At 36.4% G+C, this 22,281-nt stretch overlaps 2 protein-coding genes across 5 annotated transcripts; both read right to left on the bottom strand.

Moving 5' to 3' along the window:
* Positions 1–2,386: 2,386 nt before the first annotated feature.
* LOC102722645 (phosphatidylinositol/phosphatidylcholine transfer protein SFH6-like) lies at positions 2,387–10,705 on the bottom strand. 3 transcript variants are annotated; one of them, XM_040520801.1, is made up of 15 exons: positions 10,497–10,705; positions 9,094–9,409; positions 8,718–8,817; positions 6,999–7,265; positions 6,821–6,898; positions 6,633–6,734; positions 6,503–6,552; positions 6,332–6,431; positions 6,157–6,255; positions 5,973–6,089; positions 3,669–3,804; positions 3,129–3,532; positions 2,933–3,007; positions 2,773–2,844; positions 2,387–2,624 (listed from the first exon to the last, which is right to left on the bottom strand). In XM_040520801.1, the coding sequence occupies exons 1-14, from the start codon at positions 10,528–10,530 to the stop codon at positions 2,821–2,823; spliced, it is 1,902 nt and encodes a 633-aa protein (XP_040376735.1). In that variant the 5' UTR covers positions 10,531–10,705; the 3' UTR covers positions 2,387–2,624; positions 2,773–2,820. The 3 variants fall into 3 exon arrangements, 2 of the variants coding, with proteins under 2 accessions (XP_040376735.1, XP_006647233.1); XR_001549708.2 differs by having other exon boundaries at positions 2,391–2,624; positions 2,761–2,844; XM_006647170.3 differs by lacking the exon at positions 2,387–2,624 and having other exon boundaries at positions 2,626–2,844.
* Positions 10,706–15,744: 5,039 nt separating this feature from the next.
* LOC102722927 (cyclin-T1-2-like) lies at positions 15,745–20,614 on the bottom strand. Of its 2 annotated transcripts, none has more exons than XM_006647173.3 (7): positions 20,535–20,614; positions 19,345–19,622; positions 19,094–19,175; positions 17,854–17,988; positions 17,602–17,777; positions 17,350–17,501; positions 15,745–17,258 (listed from the first exon to the last, which is right to left on the bottom strand). In XM_006647173.3, exons 2-7 carry the CDS (start codon positions 19,527–19,529, stop codon positions 16,156–16,158), a joined length of 1,833 nt encoding a protein of 610 aa, XP_006647236.1. In that variant the 5' UTR covers positions 19,530–19,622; positions 20,535–20,614; the 3' UTR covers positions 15,745–16,155. The 2 variants fall into 2 exon arrangements, with proteins under 2 accessions (XP_006647236.1, XP_006647234.1); XM_006647171.3 differs by having other exon boundaries at positions 19,345–19,614; positions 20,535–20,606.
* Between the last annotated feature and the right edge of the window lie 1,667 nt (positions 20,615–22,281).

Raw genomic sequence — 22,281 nt, 5'->3', positions numbered from 1 at the left:
GGAAATGTAAAGCTACAGATTTGAAGCCAAACAATCCACAGTGCAAACACCTTCAACCCAGTAGCCCAAGATGGCATATTACGGTCTTGTCCCCGGATGTGGGTATTGGCCCTAACCGTAGAACGCACTCAGTCTCTCACGCCGGCTGTTTGGGCTGCCTCCCTCCTGAAGGAAGACGTAGCATCAAGCAAGCTGGACGGAGTGCCCATCCTGTTCGACGGTGACGACGGCGCATTGAAGCTGCGCAGCGGGAAGCGCACGACTAGCCGAGAGGTGAAGCTTGAAGTGAAGATGGAGGACGACGTCTGGTCATCGGCTGGCGGCACTAGGCGTACCATTTCCTGCCCAAGTCTAAAAACATGTTTTCATGATTTTGCTTCGCATGTAACAAGAGAATACAGCTTTATCTAGAACTTGTAACTTCTTATATACTTGAAGAAAGGGTTCTACACCGTAAATTGGTTTTATTTGAACAAACAGTTGTACGTTGTATATTGGTTCTGATGATATCTGCAGAAGTGCCACCATAGATCAAAAAATAGAAGAAGAAAATGCATGCTGTGTATGGAGGATTAAATAAGTTTATTGGGGACCAACATCATCCACGGACTAAGAAAGATAGAGTTCATGCCATATATTTTCTGAAATCCAATTTAGCCTCCTAAATAGCCTCTAAGTTAAAATGCATATACTTGTTGGTATAGTAGTTAATTTTGGATCCACAAGTACTTGATGAAATGGAGTTCTTTTTTTCAACATGTCTTAGACTTGTTTCCAAATTCAATGCATGCCAATAATTATTGCCAAAACAATGTCAGAGCCCTAAAAACTAAAATAAACGGTGTTGTGTTACATCCACTTGGCCCCGTGGGCCTTGTACGACCTAAGGATGCACGCTATCATACTAAGGCCATGTTCTTCACTTCCATAAGTTAACTTATCACTCTCATTTTTTATGTGTACGCTTTCCGAACTGCTAAACGATGTATTTTTGTAAAAATTTTCTATAGGAAAGTTGTTTTAAAAATTCATATTAATCTATGTTATATTTTTTAATAATTAATAATTAATTAATCATGTACTAATCTATTACTACGTTTTCTGTACCGGGGTAAGGTAACTTGGCTTAGTTCCCACGAACGCGGCCTAAATGTCACCCGTAGCTCTCCCCTAACTTTTAAATAGTTACCTTCCCCTTTAGGGTTTCATGTATCATGTTTAGATCAGATCAAACTTCAGGTTAGCTAATTTTCTAGATAAAGACATAATCAGTTAGATCGTTGTTTTCTTATCAAGAGTCCCACATTTATCATGTGTTCAGTTCCTATTTATAATTTATATTGTTTTTATCTCATTTTGTTTTCCTTAATTTATTCGTAGTAATAAGGTTGATTTGCAACGACAAAATCAACAAACACACGGAGAGTGTGTTGATCTGTAAGACAACACAAAACAACACCTTTTCTAATTGAGCCGACAACATTTCCCTCAAATTAATATCTTCACTCACCAAAACATTGTGCCATCCTTCTCATATCAAACATCTTAAATATGCGCCAAAAAAAAATTAGAGTCCATATTCCATAATCCTGGGAACTTGATCTCTATAAGTTAAGTTGACATGCTCCCAATATGTCACACATTGAAGAAGACAACGGTGCTTGGGGAGGGAGTGATTTTTTTTTATGTTGCTAGCGTAAGATGTAGTGATTTTTTATTATTGAATGTCACAAGGAGAAATTTGAGGCTGGGCAACCATCGGTCATACTCTATGGGTGAGTTTGAGAGCGAGGGAAGAAGAATGTTGGTCATAGTATTTACATTACAGTTCAAAGTTTGTTCTCTATACTAATTGAACGAACGTTTATGTAGCGGGGTAACAAAGATAAGAACGAGATAATAGGTAAAATACATCAATCTACAGATAACTGTTCTTTTACACAGATTTTTTCTTAGCTGTTATGTGTGCACTTCCCTAACTACTAAAGAATTCTTTTTTACTATGTAGCAGCTAATTCTATTGTTTATACCATTAAATATGTATCCCATCAGACTTACGGAGAAGCTTATACCATATTCATCTTCATCTATAGGGAAATTTAACTATTTGCCACTTTTACATGGTGAGTGACAATAGGTTTGTCACTCTCCCCTCACCGTACCTGTGAGGGGGAATTAAGAGGATATAGCAAATAGTGACAAAAAAGTTAAAAGTCCATTACCGCAGCCCTAGCAACACACTACGGTTTTTCTACAAATCACCCCAGTGGCTTCTTTTTCCCTTAAAATCACCAATTATAATGTAACTATTATATAACTACAATATAACTAGTATATAATTTTAATGTAACTAACATGTAATTAAGTATATGGTAATAATATACTAGTACATTTATAACTACATACGAGTTACACTATAATTATACTTAAAGTTACGTTCGTGTGATTTTAAGGAAGAAATCACCCGGGTGATATTTGTGCCACTCCCACACATTATATACCAAGGAAAAAAAAAAGCAAGAGAAGTACAGTGGCTGCACCGTTCGTTCGTCTTGTTCCCTCACTCTTCACTTGCCTGGAACGAAACGTATACCACTGGTGGGAAAAAACCCTACAGCTTTCACCTGTTAAAACAAACGAGCGTTTTACTAGTTCACACATAAATTAGGTGCAGTCGACTTTACAGGGGGAATAGATTTACATGCCAGAGCCCCAGCTATGGATTTTTACTATAAAGATTATTGAAGAGTTGTTGCACACCAAAATATTTACTCGTAAGGTAAATGCAGTCCTGCACAGCTGCACTGCGTAGTCTCTTCATCAGAAACAAAATTTCCTTTTCTTCTGCAGCAGCAGTTCATATAGAAAGACAATTGAGATGTAAGGTCAATTGATACTACAACAAATAATCAAACAATCCTACCGGTCTTACCTCGAACTTGGAGAACTCATGGCGGTCAATGTATGCAAGTAACTCTTCTTGCTTCATAAGAGCATCATAAAATGCCTACATACAACTATCTATACTGAGAACAAAATGACAGCGAAGGATCCTATCGTCTAATTGAATTCACCAACTTGAATTCTATCAGGCATGGCACATGAACAGTTTAAATGAGTCTGGTTACCTTCTTAGTCACAATGAGTTCAGCCTCTAATGCATCCACACGTCGTACAGCAGCGTTAAGCAACTCCTCTTTTTCAGAAGGCATTTCTGATGGTTTTGATTGTAGAACATCAATCTTCTCTTCAAGTTCTGCAAGTCTGTTGAGCACAGATGAAAGAATATCTGATTCTGTAAATCCAGGAGAAGGTGAAGGCGGGCGGAATTCTTCCTTAGTTGTCGAGTAATCCAGAGAATACACAGAATAGTTGTCATCCAATTCTGTGGATTTATCCAGTGGTCTCTTTTCAATGCGAGTAGTCAGTGCACGGACCAGTGTGAAAATCATCATGACAAAAGACACAAGCAATGCAATTGCTCGAGCACAAAGACTTCCTGGAGACTTTTCTGCCTCACTAAAAGATGGCCCTGGTTTACATAATATCAAGATTCAGGCTCAGTAGTTAATATATACATTCATTTGAACACAGTGAATACAAACAGTATACACTACAAAGATATATAAAATGCTTCTGAGGATAACAAGATGACACAGTATCAATACCTTTAGATCGAAGACGCAATTCATTAGAGATTTCTTTATTCCAGCTTGCATCTACAACCTTGTCAACCATTGGAACAGATACATCATACCGAGAACGATCAGCAGAGATACTTGCAACCTTCGTCAGTTTTACCCTCTGCAGGGAAAAAGAAAGCCACGATAAGGAATTATAAAAATGCTACCACAGGATTGAAAAAAATCAGATACATGGCACTCTAGGTTTGATTGTTAAGAGATATGCCACATTGCAAGGTTATAGGGTTTTGGAATAAGAATAAGTCCAATCTGTCCCCTTGAACTATAGGGTGTCATGGGCATTGGGCCATGGAACTGAGGGGGGCTCTGTCACACGATCAGGCCAGGGGGTGGCACCAGCCATCGGAGCTTGTGCAAAACGCACATGACTTTAGCAAGGTATTATCTTACATGGGGATTTGATTATATTTTTAGTTTGTTCTCTAATACTCCCTTAAGTCACAAATATTTGACATTTAGAACAAAATTTGGTCAAACTTTTGAAAAATTTACCATTAATAATTTCTCAAATGATTACTTCAAAAAAACAAAAAGAATGGTATACATATAGTTGCTCACAAACTACTACCATAATTTCATAAACTTATTAGATTATATAAACTCATTCTACTATGATGGTTGAAATTTTAGAAGTTTGACTGAATCTCATCTTAAACATCAAATGTTTTTGACCGAAGGGAATAAATTAGACTATTAGGTGCTGGCTTACAAGAGGCATTCAGCTAGTCTTGTGAAACAAAGCAAAGAAGAATTACTCTTTTCTCTCTTATGTTCTTCTCCCCAACTTATAGTCCTCTCATCCCTAGAAGCTGCCTACCTATCCTCTGGTGATGTTTGCCTTATAAGCACTTAACATAGGGGTTGGTCTACTTAGCTTTCTAAAATTATCATGTCATTCAAATAACCCCATGAACTATAAAAAACAGTAAACAACCCCTTACAGCGGATTCAACAGTGGTTTATATCACTATTGCAGTTAACGTGTTGTTAACTCACCAAATAATTTACAAGAAGGATTTCATTATAAAACCCATGTGTTAGTGGAGAAGGAAAGAAACAGAAATTAGGAAAAGAAGAAAGCGAAAGAAAATTAAAACAGTTTAACTAAAATTTACTCTTTATTTATTTAGACAATTCTAGAAATTTCAAGCGCAGAGCTGGTAATGGGCTAAGACTCATGGGTCCTTTCAGAACCCTACTCAACCCTTGTATATTTTTTTGCTAAAAAACCTATAAAATTTTGGCCCACCCCTTTTAAACCCAGACCTTAAATTTTGTAGGCTAAAATGAAGGGCCCATTACCACCCTAACTTGAGGGGGTTAAATTAGGGATGCAGGTTAATTAGATTGTTTAGGAGGTACCACCTCCCATAGCTCAGGCTTGGAGCTGGTATATTATATTTATTCCTTTCAAATATGCCACAATTTGGACTAAACTGCTTTGTCTCCTTTTTTCCATCTTCTCCCCACCTATGACCTGATCACTGTGGCTACTTTGTTTGCCGGAGCGATGCTTCCCTTGAACATCTGGTGCCAATGCCACCTGAGGGACATCAAGCAATGATGGATATGGTGCAGGATCCATCTCATTGTCCATCTCATAATATATTGCCCCCAACCTCCTCCATTACACCAAGGTTTGTCATCTATACAAGTTCAGCAACCTCAGAAGGTGGTCCAACTATAGGAGGCGGTGTTTCTTGGCAATGTGTGGACTGTGGAGGGTATGACTACATCGCAACCACAGCCTTCACAGTCTCCTCACTGGCAGCGATGCAGACACTGCCCCTTGCAACATCCACTGGTGGCACAACCTCCTTTACACAGCACCTATTTGCAGCATCCATGCCAGTGGGCTCAAACTCTTTTGTATGGGAAATCTCCATCAAGATGGTGGTGCTCTGTGTGTAGTTTCCTAGAAATAGGACACTCCCTCTGTTGATTTTTATAGGGCGCATTTTATTCTTTAAAAGTCAAATTCTGTAGATTTCAACAAACAATTGGTCAAATCACAAGTATATTTAGCGTATAATAACTATACCAATAACTTGATGTTTAAAAGTGCTTTTACAAAGCATTTATATTTTTATGAGAAACCAATGGTCAAAGTTTAATCTTGCAGACGTTTTGAAATTAAAAACACGCCTTATAAAAATAAACAGTGATAATAGAATTTCTATACAATAGTGAGACATCAATTTCGCATTTTTTTCTTAAGATTAATTGTTAAAAATGAAGAACTAATTTATATGAATTTAAATAGCTTACTTCCTCATTTACTGGTGCTAGCTTCAGATTTGTACCATAAGTCTTTATTGCCTTTGGAGATGTCATGTCATCAGCTTCAGAACCAGATTCAGCAGTCGAGGTATCACTGCCCTTTATCTGCTTACAAAACCAGATTACTTCATAGATCACATGGAAATTAAAATATCAAAAAGTTCGACCTTACTGCAGGGTATTGTGGTTTCTCATAGACGATTACTTTCTGGTCGTCACTGCAAACTGTTACTATTTGCCTCTTATGGTGAGTTTTGCCACTAATAACCATCTGGAATCAAGGAGGGATATGAGCTACACTGCACAGTGGTAAACTAATAGAAGACATAGACGTAACAAAAACAAACCTTTACTATGTTTGGATCCATCCAGGGCCCTTTTTCACCTTTAAGGCATCCTCCAAGCTCTGAACAAGTACAAGAGCCACCAAGGAACTCTGGCAACTCGCTACAATTTCGCAGAACAAAATAAAATTAGGATGGAATAGAGAGATTAAATTAGGATGCATGAATGTTTACCTGGCATCGATTGTTTCAAGTAACTTGCTCTGATATTTAGCTCCAAGGACCTAACAAAACAGGAAAAGAACACTACAACAGTACTCATCAAGACAATGAAAAAGAACAAAAAAGGAGAGAAGTTGCTCACTTGTATCTTTGAAGTTGTTTTCGGATCAAGGAAGGACTTGACAGTGCCCCATAGCATCTTGAAGCCTGGGCCAGCATTGACAATGAACATTCTACACAATGTCTGAAAACACAACCGAGTATCTTTAGCTAAGAGAGCAGAAACCACATAACAAAATCCATTCACATAGAACTAGTAGAAGGCAAAACCTCAGGGTAATTATCATTGTCGATCTTCTGCAGCCGCGTCATCAGATCCCTTGCTGTCTTGCTGAAATTTTTCAAGCCCTGCATCATGAACAATTTCAATATCATTGATGTAAAGTATGCAAGCAGAGGGTGACCTTAAATTATTATTTCTAAAAATATAAATACACGGGACACATACCACGCCTTGAACGTCTAAAATTGTTGTGCTTGAATCTATGTGTCTCTTTGCTGCAATTGAACAAGCCGGGAACTTGATCAAGAAGCTCTTCTCAAATTCTTTCACATGGTACCTAACATAACGCTCCATAGTAGTTACATGCATGAGTTTGTTTGGATCAACTTTTCCAAGCCTTTCTATGTAAACAGGCCTTCCTTCTTTGTCAACACCATGATAGCCATGAGGGTAGTACTGCAGAACTTGTTCTAATTCTGTGTACTCAAAATCCTTGTATATATTGAACAAGAAATACAAAGTTAGCTCGAAGCAACAAAATGCAGATGCAACTAATAGTTATACAGTAGTTAAGGACCATATCTGTTTTTCTTATGAAAACTATTTCAAACCAAGATATGTCAATGCTCCTATATCAAGAATTCACGTTGTACTCAGCAGCATCCTGGAGTACATTGTGCAAACTTGAAGCTAAATGTATCACCAGTAGGTATGTTTACAAATTCTAGAGAACAAAGGTTGATCAAATAATCTTCAGTCAATTCATTGACGATTAGGTAACTTTCTTCGATACTGATCCTAATCTTAAGTGCTTCCAATTCCATTATCGTCTACCTCTTAGCCTCAGCCTCAGGCATTGTTAAGATTTATGGTTTGTCAACTACTTAAAGGCTGCACTGGTTACTCAGAATTGCTAGTTGCCAAATTTGACATCTATCAGACACTCCCTAATTTTAAAATGTCTCTGCTCAGAAATATATAATATAAATAACTTTGGATTATCTTTCTGAGAGTATAATGTTTCATGATTTCCACGATTATCTATTTAATCCAAAATAGTACAGCATTTTCTTTTTGAAGGAAGCAAAAGTGCTGCATTTATGCCATTTGCATATTATATGTCCAATGACTCTTTAAGTCCTGGATAAATGAAGGAAACGCCTAAAAGACTAGTGATAGAGCTTGAACAATATCTCACAGGGGGTCACAATCAAAGCCAATTCCATACACAGGCCATGATTTTTAGGCATCTTCCCAAGCCAGTATGTCTTCTACCATTTCCCTAGATGCTTTGCTTCTGTGCATCACCAGTTCACTACCACCACACTAGATGAAATTGAGTCATTGCCTCTTCAAGGATGTCACTGATTGGTGTAATCAGTGTTTGTTGGGACCAGCAACCATTATGTAAGAATACTCCTAGGTCTCTACAATCTGACCTAATGGAAAATTGGGCTACCCAAACTTGAGTAACTGGTGCTGCTATTGCATTATGGTCCTGAAGTAGTATTGTTATTTTCACGGTCATTCCAACAATCCATGGAATGCATACCATTCCTTGAATAAACGTTCTGAAGAAGTATACCCTCTTTGTACCATGTTTTTCAAAACTGACATCCTACGTCCCGTGTTCCTGTTCCACAATCCATAGTTCTGGGAACTTCGGTGACATAGTTTGGAACAAAAAAAATCTAGAAATGTTGTTGACAAATATGACCGACGCATGGAACACATCCCCTTCCATCAAGAAGTAATGATTCGTAAAATTCTGAATAAACAAAGGAACACCTTAACTAAACAAAAGTTCAATTGTCTAATATTGACTTATAGAGCTATACAGTGTTGACACAATCTGCTTTCAGGAAACAAATTTATTTGTCACAAATAAAGAATGGCAGACAGCCAGCCACAGAACCTTTTCATAGCTACAGTCAAAACAATTACCTCTATTATAGTATCAGCACCAAAGTCCCTCCTCCACTGAAGCATTTCTGCCCACATACGTTTTGCTTTCTCGATATCAAACTTCCTTGCCTTCAAACACCTATGTAAAATATAGAGACAAACATTTTTGTATCGAAAATAAAGTATCTATAGTTAAGCATGTAGTAGTTTTTAACATAAATAAAATGGTAAATAAGTACATATTAAAACAGAACACATTCAATCTTGTAATCAAATAGAGAAGCAAGAAATATGCAGGAAAGGATGCATAAGAAATCCAACTACTAAAATAAATCCAATGTTACATGTTCGCCAATCAAAGCAAAAAAAAAATGCAGTTATGGAGCGTAAACAGTAGAAAGAGTGCAGCAATTACCGTAACAGCATATGATAATCATCATGCCTTGCAGGTAGCAGTTCATCTAATATCAGTGATTGACGAAATGCATCAACTGTTTGTAACTCCTCAAAGTATCTCACATCTTCAATTGATATAGAACTGCCTCTATTTTCAGCCTTCCGTCTGCTCTTTTTCTTTAAGGAGTGCCTGAATTTATTAGACGCATTTATGGCCTTCTTCTTGAGAGATCCCATTCTTGTTGTTCTGTCATCCTCAGAATTGTCCGCATCTGACTTCTGTTCTTTCCGTTCATCATGACTTGAGCCCTCGAAACCTGATACTCCCTCCGTCCCTAAGTAAGTGCATTTCTAAATTCAAAATTTGTCCCACAATAAGTGCAGCCTCATAGTACTACTTGTCTTATCAATTATGACACATTCAAATTTCTTCCCATTTTGCCCCCAACTACCAACTGTCCATCTTATTTTTAGCAATGTCTCATTTAATAGAGGACATATTTCATTTCTCTCCTCCTTACTTTATTACTGTCCCACTCCTAGAACTACATTTATTTTGGGACATAGGTAGTACTTGCATAACTAAGGTTAGAACAGAACACGAAAGTTCCTATGAAAATGATGAGGGATTGTGTAAAACTTATCAAGGAAGATATTGTTGGTTAACACGAGGTACAACTGACTGCACAGTTCCTACCAGTTCTCTTATCCCCAACGTTTGTATTCAATCATTTGGTGATAGTAGCACCAAATAATATAAGAGGACTCAATTCAGAGTAAATAACAGACATACGAGTTCTGCGGATGAATTATCAGAGAACTACAGGTTGTAGAAACAATATCTAGAAGTAGAAGTTCATATTTAAGCGAAGATTGTATCGCTAGATACATACCTCCTGGTGAGTCCTTCCCTACATCCAAGAACTGATGGTTCTAAATAGCCCCCATCCCCATCAGCACTAAAATTACCACACATAGATCCGCAAGAACACTCTTCTACACAAGTTTTTGCCCAGCTTTGTGTTGCACTCTGCTACCGTTGCTTATTAGAGCGGACGCGCTACTGATAAACAAATAAATTTTACCTCACCACAGGAGCTCTCTATTCCAATACATGATTACGAGGAAATCGTAATAATACAGAAAAAAAAGGAATCTTTCGCTTGAATTCGCTTAAGCAGAAAAAGAAAGGCTAGAAATCCCCAACTCCCTCTGCTGCTGAAACGAACAAATCCAGTTCAATTCCAAAATTTCGGCGACCGTTCACAGAATAATTTTCGGAAGCGGAAAGTAATAGCTGGTTTAGAGAGGGAAAAAAACCACCGAAAATCCGGGGACAACGATACATGGATTTTAAACATGAGGAAGAACTTGAAAACTGCTTAAAACTCACATCAGATACGAACACACAACACAACTCACGTGGCCTAGCGGACCGATCGAGGGGCCCTGACATGCCCTCCTCCCCGCCGGGCTGCGGTCCGTGGCGGCCCGATAGTGCGTCCGATCGGATGGCCGCGAGGCGGCGGCGGGGAGAATTCACAGGCGTGAGCGGGGAAAGGAGAGGAGCAGGAGAAGGGACATGGTGTGGTGTGCAGTGTAATCCCAACGTTAAGCTTTTTTTTTTCTTTTCTCCTTCATGCTTCGCAGAGAATAATAACGAGAAAAAAACAGTATTTATAATGATGTTGACATGGTAGGTGAGAGTAAAGTGAATATGGTTTTAAATCATTAAATGTAATGTGATTAAGGGAGAAATACTACTGTAAAAAAATGTTTATATTACGAGGCGATACTCAAATATTCAAGTTTATTAGATTTTGCAATAGATGCAGTAATAGGTTGTGTTCTTTCTCGCTGGAAGATAAATGATGCAAGATTAACTTCCAAAGTTGAAAATATACTGAATTGACTATCCAAAACTAAGTATACTTTGGAAACGAGTTTTCATATCACTTAGCAATTCGAAAAATGTATATATAAAAGCTAATAGTAATGAAAGCAACCTAACTTATACTTTGGAAACGAGTTTTCATATCATTTAGCAATTCGAAAAACATGTATATGAAAACTAACAGTAATGAAGCAACCTAACTTCTAGAATTGATCGTTCTCATATTTTCATTTATGCTTATGATTACAAGTCAATATTTAAACTTTTAACATTAAATTTGGAGTTGATTTTAGATTTTTTTCACTAAGTTTACTTTTTTACATTGACTTCAAATAGCTCAGGATACATATATAAAATTTTTATTTATAAATTTTTTTTCGTTTACAAATATGTCGTTTGGCAATCGCCTCCGATGAGTTGTTGCCTCAAAATATAAAAATTTTAATACAGTACTAGCGAAATGCCCCATGCTTTTGCTATGGGTGACATAAAATATGTTAGCATCACTTGTTGCTTATTTAAAAAAATGATATTCATTTGTTTAAACTAAATATTAAATATTAGGATGTTTCATAATATCAATTTGTAAATTCTGTTAAATCTTTAGTGGGATGACAGATCCCCAACACTAGGGATTTTATAGGAGTATAGGTTACTGCTCCATCAATCATCTTTTATTTAACTTTGCTTTTATTCCGTACGCTATCTATATTTATCGAAGAACAACAAGATCTTAACTTAATATTAATTTTCGTTGAAATATTTAAAAAAATTAAAATTAGGAAAATAACTGTTGATAGTGATCCAAATGGACTAATGGGACGTAAAAGTGCAAACAGTGACCCAACAATGCCCGTAGCCTATCAACCTACACAGCCCAACAAGAATTCTCCATCTCCTTTCTTCCCACCTAGGGTGTCGCTTCTTTCCCCAAAAAAAAAAAAGAATTACAAATTGATCCTTTTAAAATTCATCTTACAGATAAATCATACCAAAAACTAATTTTAGAAATAGACTACAATTGAGCTCCTTTTCGAGATGGCATAATTCACAACATCATCACAGCTTAATTAACCCCATCTCATTTGGAAGTGGCCTCTACGAGACATGTACGGAGCCTATCGTAGACAAGAAGTAAAGCTAGCATGATGATAAGAGTTTTTTCCTCCATTAAAAGGTCAGGGTTCCAACCCTCAATGTAGCAAAAGACATTTTTAGGTTTTTTTCCTAATTGTCTATGTTATATTATCTTTTTTGAAAAAAGGTGTTTTCTTTGTAAATTTATTTTATTTTAAATTTGGATTAAATAAATCTGATAACTTAAATTGTAATAATAATCTTCATAAAATATTTAGCTCAATAACAATGAAATAGGGGGGGGTGATTCTTTGGTTTATTATATAAAAACCAATTGGTATATTTACAAATGCAAAGAATTTATGAATAAAACTTTTATATATATATATATATCTTAGCGATCTAAAAACCAATGTTAAAAAATAAACTTTAATAAAAAAACTTAAATAAACTCTAAATTTAATGTTAAAATTTAAATTTTAACTTATAAGTATAAGGAGAAACGAAAAAGATTGGGATTATAATCCTCCAAAGGTTGGGGCTGACTTCCATGGCTCCATGTCAAGATAAAACCAATTATCTCCAAATTTTTAAACTTAAATTTGGAGATGATTTTCGGGTTTTTCACCGAAGTTTATTTTTCAACATTGGCTTTTAGATTGCTAAGAATAAATATACAAAAGTTATATTCATAAATTATTTTTCGTTTGTAAATATGTTGTTTGTCTTTTTCTACGAAGAAAAGTAGAAAACAATCACCCCCTGTGAATGGGGCCATGTATCCTAGCAAATAACTGTAAAATTCGTTTGTGCTTCTACTTATAAGCCAAAACTTAATTTTAAAACTTAATATTTAGAGTCTATTTTAGACTTTTTACAGTTATTTTACACCATTTTCTTTTGAATAAATATGAAAACATATATAAAAAATTTTACCCATAATTATTTTTCAGTTGCTAAAAGGTTGTTTTATTTTTCTTCCAATTAATAAGAGAAACAATGGGAGCCTTTCTACTTTGTAGATTTCATAGCCCTACAACCTCATAGTTTCTCTTATAACAAGCACAAGCAAAATGATATATTAGCAATTAAAATATTTTTTGAGTAAAATTTCGCATATTATTTTTATCATTTTGAAGCCAAATGCAGTAAAATAAATTAGGATGAACAAAAGTCAAAATCCACTCCAAAACGATGAGGCCCCTAATCCAAACGTGCTGCCCTTTCATTATTATAGTTACGCTTTCTGTCTATTTTAGAGTTTTTACTGTAGTGATTTTACACCATTTTCTTCACACACAGCTTCCCCTTTCAGTTATCCGGCCTTCTTCAGTCTTCACTTGAAGACAACCTTCTTGACCCTACATCTCCTGTGTTGCTGCTGCGTCAGACATATTAAAACTCCTTGAGGTGATGATAAAAAAAAATTTGAGGTGTGACAAAAAGTATGTCCCTGGTCATGATATATTCTCTTTAACTAAACCCTAAAATAGAAATGGATCTAACTCGTCCTATCTCGTCCACAAACTAAACACACCCTATATGTTGGAAGTAGTAAACAAGTCATGTAGTCCAAGGAATGGGTGGCGCTGTAATTATTTTCAAAGTGGAGCTGTGGAGTCACGTTTTGGCCGCTCCATCTCGTTAGTACAAAATGCTGGAGCGATTCACCCTGCTCTGCTCTAACTTTTGATGAATCTAGACCATTTGACACAGCTCTAGCTCTAGATAAGTTGGAGTTGGAAGCTGGAGCGCCAAATGGTACCTAAGGCCTTGCTTATAAATACTGTTGATGGCCTTGGTTTATGCTTCCATATTTTTTTATTAGCTCTGTTTACCAGGAACATCCTTATTAGTTCTGTGCATTGTTTATACATGTAGACCAAAAAAGGAAGATGTTCACCGCCGTCAGTATCGGACTATCAGTTTCTGTAAAGATGTAAACTTTAAGAATTCTTAGTGCATGATCTCTCAAGCCATGCCACCTTACTTGCGAACACGCAGGAGGCCAGGAGCTGTCTCCTGTCAGTGTTGAAACCTGTAAAATTGTTTTGGTTGCACCATTGCTATTTTTTTTCAATATCTTGCAGTAACTGGTATGGACTATGGATTAATGTTTTACTGGAATGATCTTTGCTAGCGCTTATCTTCAATCTGTTTAGGTATTACGGGTTTCTCGTTTTGTCTAAATTCATCAATTGATAAATGTATATAATTTATATATATGTCTAGATCCATTAACATTAGCATCTATATGAATGTAGATAAGACTAAAAAATCTTATGAAACGGAGGAGTATATAATATTTGAATGAAAGGCCTGTTTCTATTTGCAAAAAATGCATTTACCTTTCCTTTGTGTGTGTGTGTGGGGTGGGGGGTCTTTCCGTAGAGCTGAGTGAACTCGGCCGAGCTTTTTTTGGAGTTCAGTGTCTCTCCGGCGATTCTGCCTAGTTCTCAATGTTCACTGTAATAAAACTATTTGGTCCTAGTCTTAAAAATATTACCCACTACGTACTTTAATACAAGACACTTTTTTCGCTTGTCATTATAAGTTTGACCATTCGTCTTATTAAAAAAATTATACAAATGTATAAAATTTAAGTTATAGTAAAATATATTTGGTAATAAATTCAAAACAACAAATAAATTATAATTATATAAGTTCATTAAATAAGGTGAATGGTCAAATGTATACCAAAAGTTAATGCCGTCGTCTATTGAAACACGGAAGTAGTATTTGGTCTTTTTGTTCCTCTGTTAAAAAATATCAGTAAATTTATTTAAAAGTTTACTTTTAAAACTTTTTTAGATAAGACCAGCTCAAACTTTTGAAAAGCGAATTTTAAAACACTTAATTTGAAAAGATGAACAATACTATTTATGGATTCATCTTAAATTGCACATCCACAACATCATTAGCTTATTGTATTTTACAAAGCTATTGTAATGAAAAATACTGGTTAAAATGGTTCATCCAATTTGCTTCAGACAGCCATGCATGGCTCAATAGTCAAATTTCTTGGACTTCATTGTTTCTTGTTTTTTTGCCCTACTCTATTGTTTTGAGGGTCTTATTTATATTCTAAATTTATGCCATTTTAACCACAGCTTCCTTTTCATGTATTCCATCCAACTTTTAACAAAGTAACATCGTCTTATTATTTTTTTTTACAAATATAAGAAAAATAAACGAGTTGTGTTTAGACTATCTGTAATGATAAAACAAGTCATAGCAAGATGAATGATTACATGATTTTATAATAAGATGAATACTTAATCATATATTCGAAAGTCAAACTGCTTATCTTCTAAAAAACAGTGGGGATATATTGGAGCAGTCAAGGAATGCATTCAGAAGCTGGTGGATATCTTTCGGGAACAGCTGCATTTTCACAAAAGATCACTGTAGACAGGCGTTAGCACGTATTATTACAGTTGAAAATTCAAGGGTCAAAATAATTACTAATTAATAATGAATCATAAGAAAACAGGTCAATGTGGTAACAATTTAGTCGTCGACAATTGCGAAAAAAAAAGCAATCTTCAGTTGATGAATAGGCAAAACAGGCCACAACAAGGCATTACCTTCAAAGGAGACATCAAGGAAGGCCATTCCATCACCTGAACATATCACGGGTATCAAACTTACACACCCTACATTAGCAACAAAACTGAAGCTTTTTGATTGATTCAGTCATGTGACCAACTTCTTACTCGAACAAAGTTCCAACATATGTTCACCTTTAGTGTACAAACAGGTGTGGTACGCCAAAAAAATTATTTTCATTTTTATGACAGATACAGTACAATGAAGGATTAGCAGCTAAGAACAACGGAATTTGTACAGTTACACTCGATTATTGTACAGTTGCACCTACAACCTGAAATTGAAATTGTAAATCCCACCTTTACTAGTTACAAAATGAAAAAAAAATTCTTTACTGCGAGGAGTATAGTTAATTCAAGCAAATAAAGAACGTGGGTAAACAATGCTGCTCCTATCTGTATTGCTATCTGATATTCTTCTTGACATGAATTTGCTTTTGTTTGCCTTTTATTTCCCCTGCTATTCATTTTCTCATGACCCTCTGAATGCCGCACTCATGGGCTAACAGAAGCTTGACTTTAGCTTCTTACCAGCTTGGCCTGGTTCAAATATAATCCCAGACTCAAGCTCTCTCTCAATCCAATCATCTTCACTCAAACCATCAAAAGCAACAGGCTTGTCATTTGTTTTTCCAATAATGATTCCAGACTCCAGTTCTCTCTCAATCCAGCCTTCAACACTTAAATCATCTAAGGCAACAGCATGGTCAGCTTTTTTAATAACAATACCAGACTCGAGTTCTTTCTCAATCCAGGCTTCTTCACTTAGGTCAACTGAAGGAATGTGCTGCTCTTGTCTTTCTCTTTGTCTCTTTCTCTTCATCAACAAATCCTTTATCCGTACAACATCTACCTTTCTACGTTCCACACACAAATGGTCAACCCTCATATGAACTGGCGATACAGATGATGCCTTCTCCATGGTACCTGCAGACGAATTAGCCCCCTGATCAAAGCACAAGCTATTCACATTGAAACTGTCACCAGAATAGTTGCTGTTTGTAGTGGGTGGTTCCACACACTGAGTGCTCTTGCTGTCCACATATGTATGCAATGGTCCACCCTCGGAACATAAGTTTGCTCTATCAACACTTTGCCAACTTATTGGGACTTGGTTCAAGACTTCGGCATTGAATGTGTTCCTGGAGTTGCTACAAATGCTAACATTCTGTTCCACACATTTATCTGTGCTAATACCAATCTTTGCAGTTGATTCTAATGGTATCTGCTGGTTACATGAGATCACTCCACTACCATGTTTGATTTTTAAGTCCTGACCCAGGCTTTCTTTATTGTGTGTTTTACTGGGATTGTTCCTAGCAGAAGTCATATTCATTAAATTCCTTTCAGAATATGACTTCCCCCCATCCTCGATATGCATGCTTACTATGTCTTGACTTGAATCCACCTGAAGGTGGTCATTGGGGTCACTAATTTCAGGACTTGAGCTGCTTACTAACAAGCTAGACTGAGTCAACACAGAATCTGGGCTGTTTGATATGAGCGGCATTCCTTCAAAAAGAGCTTCCTTTTGCTTAGCAGGGCTGGGATGAGCAAATAGCTGTGCTTTCATATGAACCATCTCCCTCATTTGCTGAAGGACAGCTGTAGCAGTGTAACTTTTAGTCTCTTACTGAAATTACCAACAATGCACAAGGCATTTGACGATTATGTAATCGGCTTATAATCTACATACCTTCCAAAGGCTTTGGGGCAATATCAAATTGGTGCCACCAAACATGTCCTGCATGCACAGGAAGCTTGATGTTTTGAAGCTTAGCAGCCAGGTAGAGAGAACCAGCAGCTATGTATTGGGGCTTATACTGTAGGCACAACGTTGTTTTAAGCCTGAACATGGGGTAACAGAATGAACACATCCAAATTGGTCAGTTGAATGAATGACGCATCAAAACAATGATGTCACAAACTTATATGGTACATCACATACCAATCATTTACGAAGTTCCAAGCTACTTGTTTCACTTCCTTCTGAGTGATCCCAAGCTTTTCCATAGCATCTAGTAGTGGTCTATAAGGATGTTGAATATTGAAATCAAACCGAACAGTTGTAAGAACTAATCTCTCCCCAGTCAAAATTTGTGCTTTCTGCTTCTCAAATACATCCTGTTGATAGATAGTTGTCAAACATTAACTGGATGGTACACTTACATTAAAAGTTCAAGTCATGATTTGGTTATACCTTCTGGTGGATTCTTCGAGCTGTAGCTGGGTCCCTCCTATATATTGTACAATATGCCACTCTAATAACATGGTCCAGAGGACATGGTGTATCTTCAACTTTTGAAGCCAGAAATATGCACACTGTTGCAATCGTCTGCAATAAAGAAACAATTAAAAGTGTAAAACTATTGCTTCCGAAGTGACCACATACAAATTAAATAAATATCAATTACATTTAGTAGTATAAACATTATAGACAGATTGCATCACATGCACTGATGCACAGCCGTTGTCTTTTTGAGCAATGAAACAACATATCAGCAAGTAACATCTGTAAGTGCAGAGAACTAGGAAAAGTCTAGAATAATTGCACAGGCTGAACTTTATGGGGAATACTTACTAGATGGTCAATTATAGTATTTAGCTCTAATAACAGGACTATAAGTTGCATGCCAGTTGGCTAATGGCAACAATGTAACTTCGACAGGTGACTGCTGAACAGACTTGTCCCCAAAAAGGATGCTGTATTGTATTGTACAATACCCCTCTGTCCCCAAATATCAGCCTTTCTAGGATCAAATTTTGTACCACAATATAAGCATTTCTCCATTGATTCCTATGATTTCAATCATCTGAATGATCCAGAGCCAATTGGATGCTTAGAAAGGGAATCTAATCACTGAAGTGACTAAGAGGGAGTCTTTTAACATCTTGTTAATCTATGATAAACAACCTAGAAATGCTTATATTTCGGAACTGAGGTAACGCATTTCAATACTATTGTATGTTCCAAACTTCCCAATCAAATCAACCATAAATCTGATCATCAAAACTCTACAGCATAGTAATATGTAAGCAATTATAATAGAGGATTACTGATTGGCGCAAGTAGATCCCTTTAGAATTTAATTTCTAAATCACCTAATGGCAGTATGGCACTATAACATCACCATGAATTAATAAGCACAAGAAAATTAAATGCTAATGGTATTATGTAGCTTCATACTTACCATACTACTGATAATAGATCAGAGAGTTAAGATGGTCAATGAGGAACAAGTTGCAAAGAGTATATGAACTGGTGAAGTAAAAAATATGCAAGGGTTACGTATGTTCCTTGAGAGTTGAGAACCTATGGCGATGAAGAAAGACTATCCAATTGCTAATTGCTTTTCTAAAATATTTATTCAGAAGATTGCTTTTCCAAAAGATACCAACCCACCACGACTAAAAAAAACAAACGATAAATAGCTCCTCACCTGCCATCCATTTTTGGCAAGGGACTGGTGTAGGTAGAAACGATGGCAGAACATTATCGCTGTCGCTATAGTCATCTGTGGTCTGGAAGAAAGATAATGTTAAAAAAGGCAACAAGCTTAACAAACTTTCAGAGTAAAGAAATTTGTTTTGTCCTAACTAAGAGCACAAATAATTCCAACATATCTGTAAGAGTGACAAGTGAGCTATATTGTCATTAAAAGGTACATTTGAGAAGGAGATTGGTACATACAGTTTCAGTCTAATGCCAACATCCCGAATGAATGAACAATACAACTGCCGAATTTCTGACTCCATCTTCTCAGTAATACCATCTTTCCTAGATGGGGAAAGTTTCTCTAGTTCTTCCCTGGTGAAGTACCAAGAGTACATCTGCTCACATGATAATTTACTAATGGTTTGGGATTCCCCATCCATCAGTATTTTTAAAAAACCCTGCTAGAGGACCCTCCAAATCTTCAGTGGGGTTCACAGAACTTCCAAATTGCTTGTGCTGAACAGCCTGCAGAACTATGACATTTATGTACATGTTAAACATCTACTTCTATGAATTGACATACTGATAGAATGGAACAATGAACATTATGAATGTAAATTCAAACCAACATGTACAAATTACAACTAAATTGGGGCATGTTTTACATGACTTATTCCTTTGCTAGGTTGCTACAGCTGCAGTCACCATTACTAAAATGCCACGTAGTTGAGTGACAATTCATTCTTTTACCACAACAGTGTGAAATTCCAAATTCATGCCTACCTCTTTCCCTTCTTCATCTTCGCCCAATCCCTACCCTTCTTTCTCTGTATCCAGTGAACTATTTATGTACAAAAGATTTTTGAACGAACTATCTATGTACAAGCACAATCTGCTTCACCTAGTGATAATAGAACAACAGCCTGCGAAGAAGAAATTTAAGAGTTCACAAACTGAACTCACGAAATGATAGAGCGTAATCTCAACCAATTTCTAATTAATAAACTTACTAAATTTATCAACAAAAGCAAAGTTTGTCCATCCCCTTCAGGAAAACATCACAACTTAGAAGACAAAATCAAGAATGAGCACACAGGGCAGTGCAATCCCGACTAGCAATTTAGCACGAAATCGTTGCAAGGGTGGAAAAGCAACGAATCCACATCGAAATCTGCACATGTCATACGGCCAGCACGTCCAACCGCGAGAAAAAAAAATCCCAAAATTAAACAGGGAATCACGACGGAAGCTCGTAGGCTCACCCCATGAATTCACCTCTCAATTCGCCGAAAGGCAGAATCTTTGACCTAACGTGGGGTAGAGGGGGGAGGTTCAGTTGAACCCCAAATCTATTTCTGGGAACTAAGCCAAAAAAAAAAGAGAAAAGCTTCCGGATCTGATAAATGAAAGATAAAAAGAGGATGGCGCAAGCAGGGGACGCTCACCGGCCGGCGAGGATGTGGCGGGAGCAGCGGGATGCTCCTCGAGGGGTGGGGCGGGGATCGGCGGGCGAGGAAGAGGATACGGGAGGGGAGGCCGAGGAGGGGATCGAGACGACGACGACGACGACTGAAGAGGGCCACCAACTCCGCCCCCGAGTCGGCTCCTCCTCTGATTTGCGGGTGGATTCGTATCCGAGCCAGGCTCGTTGGGCTCGCTGAGCTCGTTCGAACGACGAGCAGGAGGCAGGCTCGGCTCGAGCCATCAATTTAGGCCCAGTTTCTTTTGGCTCAGGACTCGTCTAGTTTAGATTATAGAAATAACCTGAAATAAATAACTATATTATTCTATCAGTTTATTATAATATATGATCTATATTATTATAATTTGATAAGTTTTTACAAAAAATACTTTTTACATATTATTGTGCGGCTAAAAACTCACTGCCTTATATAGTTATTAATTATCTATCTTATCCTGTGATGAATGCTTTAGCTTATAATAACCTTCTTTAATAATCTATATTATAATAATTATAAGTGAAAATAAATAGGCCTTTAAGCTCATTAGCTGGAGCTAGTCAACAACAGTGAGCGCCGAGGGGCACGGACACGCATGGTGGTACGATATGGAGAGAGAGTGTGTGAGGGGGTTGCGTGCCTGCCCGCTCACGGTGGTGGCCATGGTGCGTCGTTCGGTTATTTCAGTTTATTAGTTAAAAAACCGATTAGTAGAGTTAAGATCAAAACTAGTTTTGGAAAGTTAGAGTCGAGCAACTCGATTTTGGTTTTGGTCCTGACTGAAATTTGACATATTTAAATCTATCTATCTATTATATATATAAAGTAATAAAAAAAAAGTCACTACGTTCATTCCCATGAGTTAGAAAATCTCATATTAATCGGAGAAAAATAAGAAAAAATAGAAAAGGCAATTTGACGATAGATTAGTAAATTTGGACTCTTTCTTATTTAGGAACAATGAGGGAATAAAAGGGTCAATCGGACAATGGAGAAACAAATCTGTTTTTAGTTTTTGAACAAATCTGTTTTTGGTTTTTATTAATCGGACAGGAAGAGACGTGAACGTAAAAGAAAACGATCAGTTTTTATATATATATATATATATATATATATATATATATATATATATATACCTGTTGAACGATAAAAAAATACTATATTATGGTTATCCTAAGGGCAGTGCGGCAGTGCCATATCCTAAGCAAATATTGGTTAAATTTTATGAAAAAAGTTTATGTATAGGTATAGTTTAGAATTATGATTTAAAATATATGATATTATAAATAAATAGCAAGACAATTAAAAAACGAGCCCAGGCAGAAATACAAATTATAAAATATAAAAATAATAAAAATTAAAATTAATATCGAGATAAGACTGCACGTAGAAATACAATTTAGAAAAAAAATCTAAAATTTGGATTCGAAACTAAAATTAATCACATTGAGAGATATATTTCTGCATGGACTCTTATCTCAATATTAATCTAGAGAATAAAAGTGATGAAATTGTATTTTAGAATAAAAAAGTGAGAAAAATAAAAGATAAGTCCGTGTAGAAATACATTTTTCACGTTAATTGAATTTTTTCATATCTTAATCGAAGAAAAACAAAATAACCTTATCATTGTGTCCATAGTAAAAAAAAATGCAACTAAGTAATGGGATTTAAGCCTCAAACCTATACCGGCATGCTAGAAGAGTTCATATGGTCTAAATCAGGAGTAACA

This window comes from Oryza brachyantha, chromosome 2 (assembly GCF_000231095.2).
Source record: "Oryza brachyantha chromosome 2, ObraRS2, whole genome shotgun sequence".
Classification (NCBI taxonomy): domain Eukaryota; kingdom Viridiplantae; phylum Streptophyta; class Magnoliopsida; order Poales; family Poaceae; genus Oryza; species Oryza brachyantha.
The sequence above is the reverse complement of the archived record's forward strand: the minus strand, read 5'-3'. Positions and strand labels throughout refer to the sequence as shown.